Genomic DNA, 8,390 nt, shown 5'->3' with positions numbered 1-8,390 from the left:
AAAACTTACACTTTATATTTTCTTTTCAAGGTAGTACTGCAGTTTAAAGATTCCAGCACAAGAGAGTGTGTCAGACACAGGCCAAAGCTCACAAACTGCATTGAGAAACAAGAAATTGAAAATAAAACAACATCTTTTTTCTTCACTATCCCACATATTAAAAAAAGAATTCCAACTCATGTGCATTTCACTTTCTTTATTCAGTCTATTTTTCCAGAGTTTCTTCATCTACCAGAGCATAATAAATAACAGTTCTCTTTTTAGATGAGGATTTCAGTGGTTTTTATTAGTGACTGATATTACACATTCCAGTACATACAGGTATTCATAACAACATTTCTGCTCAGACTAACATTTCAAATAAAGGCATAATAAGATTTCATTATACCAGTGGAAAACATTTAATGAAGTCTGATTTCTTAGATCACTTTACAACATGTTAAAACCCGCTAAAATCACACACTATTTTCATACTTCAACTGCAAACAAGCATTCCAGCACATTCTTACGTATGAAATGACGTAAGTACTTTTGATGCTGCACAGAGAGAAAAATATGGCTTCCTATTTACAGACACTACCAACATGTGATTTCCAAAGATTAATTTTTTAACATGTACACATTTTCATCATACTTGGAAAGCTGAGTGTTAAATCCTGTCTGTCTATTCTCCTAAAAAATGTTAGATCATATGAAAGCATAAAACAATGAAATTAAATCAGCACTATTAAGCATTGTTGACCACCTGCCAATCACTTGGAAGTGGACTTTTCTATCTGCATTCTCACTGCCTTCAGAATCTGTTCAAGGTAAAGGTCAAGCCAGTAAGTAATATATCACATAGTATTCCATGCTATTTAATTATTGTTAACACAAATAGTGATAGATGTCATAATCCTTTTTTTGATTCCAACATTTACTTGGTCCTGTGTTTCTTGGCTTTACGTTGCTATTAACAAATATTTACACAGTAATTCTGCTGAACAAGACCTGATTGCATTTAGTGTTCCGCAGATGCAAACCAAAAGATGCTATCTGCCATGGAGAGCGTCTAGCAGGGTAAAGACAGCATATAGCAGATGAGTAATGGGAGTTGCACTGGACAGCTAGAGATGCAGCAGCCCAGACACTCCTAAGATTTTTCCTGTCAGTATAGGAAGGAATCTCACACTGTTGCTCTAGAAAGACCATAGAAGTAGCTTTACTGATACTTAACAATGAGTTCTATTTAGTGCTAGAGTATAAGACATCACAACAAAAATGTTAGTTTCCTATTAAACATCTTAGCAGCTGGCTGATGGATGCTGGCACCAGGGCCTAGGAGCTGAGCTACTAGTACACATGGGATTAGGCAAGGACATTAAGACATCACTTATAGATCTCCGAGGGTGATATAAGGTGGTTTCTGCTTGAAGAGCCAGGGAGTAGGAAGTAGTGACACTGTCACAAGTTAAACCAACAGCTTATGATGAACCATTCCTCTTTAATAATAACTTCACTGTCTCTGTTCAAAAGAAAGTCACAGAATCATAGAACTGTAGAGGTTGGAAAGGACCTCTGGAAATCATTGAGTGCAATCCCTCTGCTAAAGCAGTTTCCCTACAGTAGGTTAAACAGGAAAGTGTCCAGGTGGGTTTTGAATATCTCCACAGAGATATTCCCCAACCTCACTGGGCATCCTGTTCTAGTGCTCTGTCGCCTTCAGAGTAAAGAAATTCTTCCTCATTTTCAGAGAGAACTTTCAGTATTCCAGTTTGTGTTCATTGTCCTTTGTCACTGGGCATCACCAAAAAGAGCCTGGTTCTATCCTTGTGATTCCTGCCCTTTAGATATTCGTAAGCGTTGATAAAACAAGGATATTAGTTCAAGAAAATCTAGATGTACTTAAGTCCTCCCTACAGAGAGGTCAAGTGGCGTCTCCAAGGCCACACAGAAAGTCCAGAAGAGCAGAAGTTCTTGATCCCAGTTCCAAGTTCACAATAGGTGCCTATTGTAATACATCATGACTTTTAGCAGCATATTGTTAATATTTTTCCTTTTTAGAAGTTATTGTGCTGTTTCAAAATTCTGTTTTTTTTTACATTTGTATGTTCCAATATAACATTTAACTTGGTGAAACACAAGTTCCCTAATTTACTCCCCTGAGCAAAAGTAGAAGTTACCAAAAATGACTTCGTGTTTCATGATTCAAAAACATGTTGTGGCTTAGGACATTCAATACCTGTAAGACATACTGCCTCTTGTTCATGCCAACCACATATATCACTCAAATTTGAATATGGTAAGTTTGTTTTAAATTCCTATGCAAGTGAAGATCCAGTGAAAAATGTGTTGAGGTCAATGAAGTCTCTTGAGTGATGGACACTGGATCAGGGCTTGAGTCCACATGGTAATACCGCAGAGTACAGCATTTACTGCAGATTACAAGTGTGTCAGTTATTGTCATTGCCTGGCCACCTGAGTCGATTGGTAAATATGTAAACAAGGATGTGAAGTAGCAAATGATGCAAACGAAACAAGAAATAATGTTCTGGGCAAATATGAGTGCAGGTTTCTATGTACACAACATGATGCACTTCACCTAGGCATATGCTTCAATATACCACCGAAAATTACTTAAACTGGTCTTTGCATAACAAAACATACTGCATTTTTTCTATTTTATTCAGCAAAAGGGATTGATCTTATTTATGAGAAATGACTTTCCATTTTAGCACAAATAAATTATATTTATGTTCTCTGTTTTCAAAAAGAACATGGAATGAGGAGGAATGAGTACAGCTGGGATGCAGTAAAACATGGAAGATCTCTTTGGATGTGTATGTTATAGAAGTATCTACACTGTTAACTCCATTTCCTTCTGGAAAACATTGGGATGATTCAGTTTTTTATGACTGAATTTTGCTTACCAGCTCATATAATCTAAGTTATAGGCTTGTGATTTAATATTAAGACACTATTCAGGTCTCGTCCATGATTTAAAGATCTTAGACTGTGTATTTTTAGAGACTAAATCCAGCTGTTAGCCAGTGATATTTTGCAGTCCCATGATTATTAGTTATGAATTAACATTTATTATCACCACTTGATATCTTATAGAGACTGAATTTATACTGATAACACTGAAAAAAACTGAGTACGAATAAATGATAGACAGTAGATTTTCTCTATGTTTTAATTAGAAGTAAGGGATAACAGCTTTAGAGGAATATTTAAGTTTAATATTAAGTGGAAAGAAAGCTATGTAAGGTAACTGATTCACACTATTATTTACATTAAGTTTTGGCAAAAACAATTAGGTTTGTTCTTCCTGTAGATGTCCAGATTTGACTACAGCTCTTCACTGCTCATGGGGGATCCCTTCAACCTTCAATTACATTCACAATTCTAACTCACCAATTCATATTTATCACCCTAAAGCACAAGATAGTTCAGTGACCCAAATTCTAACCAAATTCCAGTAGAAATGAGTCTGGACCTCAGAAAAACATCCTGTAAATATCTGCCTTCTTCAATGCATTCAATTTACAGAAGATCTGCTCACTGTTTAACCCACCCACTGCCTTGTTTATGGCAGCAAATTAATGATTTCATTTGATGAGCTGAAAGATGCAGGTTGGAAGGGAAACTAGAATAATGCTGCTAACATACCAATTTTCAAACAAAAGTACTCCATGCCTTTAAGTGAATTAAAAGGGAGGATCTCACTCATGAGGTTAATTACTGATTCTTTCTATAATCTCAGAAGCAACCACCGCCATAATTAATGCATTAACATGTTTGTTTTACTGGGATGAGCAATATCCGTGTTGACTTTTAAAGCCTGGAATATTGGTTTTGACATTGGCTGACTCCAGAGATTTGCGGATGTCTGAGATCTGAAGAGCCTGCAGCCTTATTCTCTTCTTCCTTTTCCATTGCATATTGAGAGTAAATCCCTTAAATCAGTGGTCTTCAGATCATATCAAACTGCTGTAAGTAGGAAAAGGAATAGGCAAGAACTGAAACATACCAGATAAGAAGCAAATCTGTACAAGTCAAATCCCAGTCACTGGGATGGGCAGAACTTGCTGTGCCATCATCCACGGCAAGCTCCCACAAAACACATTGCTCACATTTTAGAACAGCTGTCTTATTTTCATACATATAACTTATGGGTAGTGTAGAAAAATCATGACTTCGTGGTTCAGTGGGAGCATGGGCTTTGTGCTTGTACCACACAAGGGTCTAACCCATCTCTGTCTGACACAGAGATGCTCCCCACCTCATAGCATTGCTGACACCCATCCCCCAGCCCATTGCTCTGTCCTCACAACCATGCTGCCTCTGAACTCTTGTTAATTTTTACTTTTTGTGGAGAGGGGCTGTTTGAGAGCGTAAATCATGTAAGCACTTCCAAAGGACCTGAGGAGCATCTTGTGGCATGAAAATATGAATGAAGAGGATGTGGTGATGCCGTACTTGGTCTGGCATTGGAAAAAAAAGAGATCTGACAGAAACAAAGAGCAAGAACTGAGCAGATCTTTTTCCTCTCAGCATTACCATCACCAGCATTTCCAGGAGAAGGTGGTGGAGATGGTGTTGGCTCACATCATGTCCTTAATCCGGATGTCATGATCTATTGGTAGCATGGGAGAGTGAAGTTTCACACACCTTTACCTCTGAGGCATTTCCCATAAATTCAATTTAAAAAAAATCTGAATATATGCAGAGACACTGACTCTTGAAAGAGATCTAGTGTGCACAAACATCACCCTTTCCCTCACCCCCAGGGATGTGCAGTGGTGTCGGAGAACCTGAGCACACCTCTGTATGCAGGATGTCCCCTCCCTTCCTGGCCTCAAACACAACAATTACTCTGTGATGGGCAAGCCAAAGTACAGGTCTGGTAATATCTGAGCAAACAGGCAGAAACCTGACACTTGTAAGCTGTTCTTTCCTCCTCAAATCAAAAGATGCTGAAGCCAGAAATTTGATACTTCCTACTTCTGCTGAATGTTTCTTTGCCCTTTGCTGAGCTGGATGTCTCCCTGCTAGGGCTGGATGACATCTGTCTTTGATGCAGCCATCAAGCAGGGGTGCAGTCGTCGTAATGTGAGCTCTGAGAACCCAGCACTCTCTGCACTCGAGGTGTGAGATCCCACTGCATGGCGGACAGGAGCACCCAGGCCGCTGCCATCTCAAGCCTTAGGTACATTTAGATATGCAGATTCCGAATTTAACATCTTTATGTCTTTTTAGGAGAAGCATTAAGTAGAATAATGGTGTGAAAAGCAACGGCAACTTTCAGGTCCAGTCTTTTTTTTTTTTTTTTTTTTTTTTCCATGAGATACGCCCGACGCACACCTTTGGTAAAATCCCGTGCAAGTAGGAGTCCTCCCCTCGCCAATCCTATCCGCTGGCTGTACCTCGCGTGGTCGGTAGATGTGAACAGCCGGTAGCCAAACTGTCCCGGGCTGGTCACCAGGAATGGGCGGACAACAACAAATAAGCAGAAAGAAAAAAAAAAAAAAAAGAGCAGAATCACAGAAGTGTTCTCGTCCCTGAGCTCTGAGGCAAAACCCACCGCAGTCAATCACCCAGCTCTGACCCCTCACCCACCCGAGCACGGCGAACCTCCCGGCCCCGACTTCCGAGCTCCCGCCCCGCGGCTCCTCCCTCGCGGCCGCGGCCCCGCAGCCCGCCGGGGCGGAACCGGACGCCCTACAAAGCTCGCGCCCGGCGGGGCGGGTGGCAGAGCAGCGCTGGGAGGAGGGATCGCTGCTTTTTGCGGGTGGCCGCGTTCTTCTGAGAGGAGAAGGAAAGTTCTGCCCCAGCCTCGCTGCCGTCCCGCCGCGTGCTGCCCGCTCTTTCTCCCTCGTCCCGTGAGAAGCGGAGAGAGATGGAGGGGCCGTCCCCAAGGTGTCGGACCCGCAGCCGGCGGCTCAGGGAGTGAAACTTTGCTGCGGGGACCGGCGTGGGGCGGCCGAGCGCCTTTCTGCGGGGCCGGCAAAGTTTCTCGTGGCCGCCGCCCGCCCACGCCCTCGGCCCCGCTGCTATGGCACCCGCCCGTCGCCGCGGGGCGAGCAGCGGGCGGCCGCCTCCGGCTGTCCGCGCGGCGGCGGAGGGGGGGCGCGCGGCCCCCGGTCGGCGGGCGTCCTTCTCCGGGCGGCAGTGACCGCCCCGCCGCCCGCCTGCCTCCGCCCGAGCCTCGCCGCGGATGGGGACGGGCGAGAGGAACCTCCGCCTGAGCCCGCTCCAGCAGCCGCTACACCGGAGCGGCCCCATGTCCTCCTCCCCGCGCCGTGCAGCCCCGCAACGCTCCCCGCCGTGAGAGCGGCGGACGCCCCGCTCCTCCCCGCAGGTAAGCGCTGGTAGGTGTGAGGGGTGCTCCGTGCCCCCGAACTTGCAGTGCCTCCGCGGGGAGATCGCTCCCGGCTGAGCTCCGGCGCTGGGTGGGCTGGAGGCGCTCCTGGAGCCGTGGGCGGCGGGGGGTCAAGCGGGCGGGGGAGGAGAGGCACACAGGGGAGAGGCACGGGGGGATTTTTTTTTTTTTTCCCTCCCCGAAATAGATTTTGTTCCTCCCGCGCGGAGCCGGCGGCACGCCGGGTCTGCCGCTCCCGTGCAGCTGCTACACCCTCTTTTGTCTGCTTCGGCTCCGGAATACTTTGCACGCTGCCACCGCCCGCAGCGCTCCGGCCTCGGCAGCTGCCTCAGGGCTTCGCACCGCTGCCTTCCCCGCCCCGAGAAGTTCCCCGTTCGCTTTTATTGACGCCCAAGTTCGGGTTATCTTCAGCTTTGTTTGAGGAAAAATGGTGGAAGGGCGAAACGCGGGGACGGCAGGGGGGTTGCACCGCTTCCCTCGGTGAGAGCACACCTCGCTGCTCGAATAAATCTCTCCCCGGGCAGCCGGAAGCCGCTCTGGAGCAGGCTTTGAAGCAGAGTGACCAGGAGCAACTTGGGGGTGCGGAGCGGGGTCTCCTGATATCCCATTGCCACAACCATTGTTGTGTTGTCGCTGAATTCAGCAAGCGCGGAGCTGAGATTGCAGGAGTGATGTCCATTGACACTTGGGACTGATTGTCATTAACCACTGCTGTTTGCTTCATACAGAGGTTATAAAAAATAAAACTGCTTTTCCTCTTTAAAGACGAGAACGTTCAGACGAAAGTATTCTTCTAGTGTGTTGTTTTGTATAGCATGAGCTTCAAAATAACCTGTGATCATGTGGTGGACGCTGTACTTACGGTGCTTATGGGACTGAAGGCTGTATCGCTCAAGACAGTCCTGCCACCAAAGGTAGTATAGCCTCTGGCTCACCCTGTTTCAGGATCAGTACCCTGGCAACTGTTCTGTTAATCTTTGTTAAGTAGATGGTACTTCCTATTTGTGAGGGAAACCAAGTGAGTACCTAGATAGAAGCAAGCAGTGTATTTCTTCCTTTAATTTTTTTTTTTTTTTTTTTGGTACTCCTTTGTGGAAGGTACAGAGAAAACCTGAAAATTTTATTTCCACTGAAAGTAATTTGAATTATTTAGCAATGAGGCCAAAAGGTATTTTGAGTTTGGAACATTTTAATGTTCTTCTAGCAAAATACTTGCTAGAAGATAAGTTAGACAGTTTTTTTTGGCAGTAATTGGAGACGTGGGAAAAGATGTGTGATAGGTAAGTAGCAGTTTAAGAAATAAAATCATATATGATTTTTATTTTCTTAGCATGTTTGTTGCTCCTTTGTTGGTTTGAAACAGTGATCCAAAGGAAAGCTGGAAAAGGAATAATGATGCAGGAGTTCAGCACACTAGAATCATTTTATTCCATGTATAGAAACAGTTCCACCCAATACAGTCTTGCTGGAATTGCAACAGAATTCATTTTTATGGAAGCTCTGTAATCAGATTATAACTGGTGGGCTGCCTGAATTAAATCCTGTAAAGTAAGGACTGAGCGAGCTCTGTTCTTGAAGCACTGCAATGTATGCTGACCCTCAAACAGGTGAGTAGTATCAAGATCCATCCCTAATGATTACCAGCGGTTTAAGTTCATTGCTTAGAACAATAGGCTAGTAACTCCATTGAAACTGTTCACTGGTTTGGCAGCATTACTGGACCTTTCCTGGATCAAGCTGTATTGTAATGGGTTCTGCTTTCTTTTCCTGAATACTAGGCATATAACACAACACCTGTGCCATACACAAGTATTCACCTCAGCCACATCTTGTGGGTTGTATGATCTTGATTGAGTCATGCTGCTCTGGGAACAAAAGGGGGGGAAAAAGTGAAAACTAGTTAAGGATTAGAATGTATGTAGGAAACAGCAGGAGGAGACTGTTCTCATAGCTTGTTCAGTATATTTTAGAAGCCAAAAATCTGAAATGCTGAAGATCAATGAAGGCTTCCAGTAGAATCATTGAA

The 8,390-nt window shown here is 44.3% G+C and overlaps 2 protein-coding genes across 5 annotated transcripts in view; one reads left to right on the top strand and one right to left on the bottom strand.

Annotated features, from left to right (window-relative positions):
* Positions 1 to 2,445: 2,445 nt before the first annotated feature.
* LOC146544991 (uncharacterized) overlaps positions 2,446 to 8,390 on the bottom strand; it is a 33,204-nt gene continuing 27,259 nt past the window's right edge. The window contains exons 3-4 of the mRNA XM_085218434.1: positions 5,602 to 6,247; positions 2,446 to 5,456 (exon numbers count right to left, since the gene is read on the bottom strand). Of these exons, the coding sequence (XP_085074560.1) occupies positions 5,392 to 5,456; positions 5,602 to 6,247 (711 nt within the window). The 3' untranslated portion in view covers positions 2,446 to 5,391. The remainder of the gene's footprint in view (positions 5,457 to 5,601; positions 6,248 to 8,390) is intronic.
* Positions 6,203 to 8,390, top strand: part of TMEM200A (transmembrane protein 200A) — a 52,331-nt gene continuing 50,143 nt past the window's right edge. For all 4 annotated transcript variants that reach the window (XM_085217311.1, XM_085217308.1, XM_085217312.1 and 1 more), the window contains exon 1: positions 6,203 to 6,343. The gene's annotated coding sequence lies outside the window, so the exon portion shown is untranslated. The remainder of the gene's footprint in view (positions 6,344 to 8,390) is intronic.

The sequence above is a fragment of the Meleagris gallopavo genome, chromosome 2 (assembly GCF_905368555.1).
Source record: "Meleagris gallopavo chromosome 2, MGAL_WU_HG_1.1, whole genome shotgun sequence".
In the NCBI taxonomy this organism is placed as follows: domain Eukaryota; kingdom Metazoa; phylum Chordata; class Aves; order Galliformes; family Phasianidae; genus Meleagris; species Meleagris gallopavo.
The sequence above is the reverse complement of the archived record's forward strand: the minus strand, read 5'-3'. Positions and strand labels throughout refer to the sequence as shown.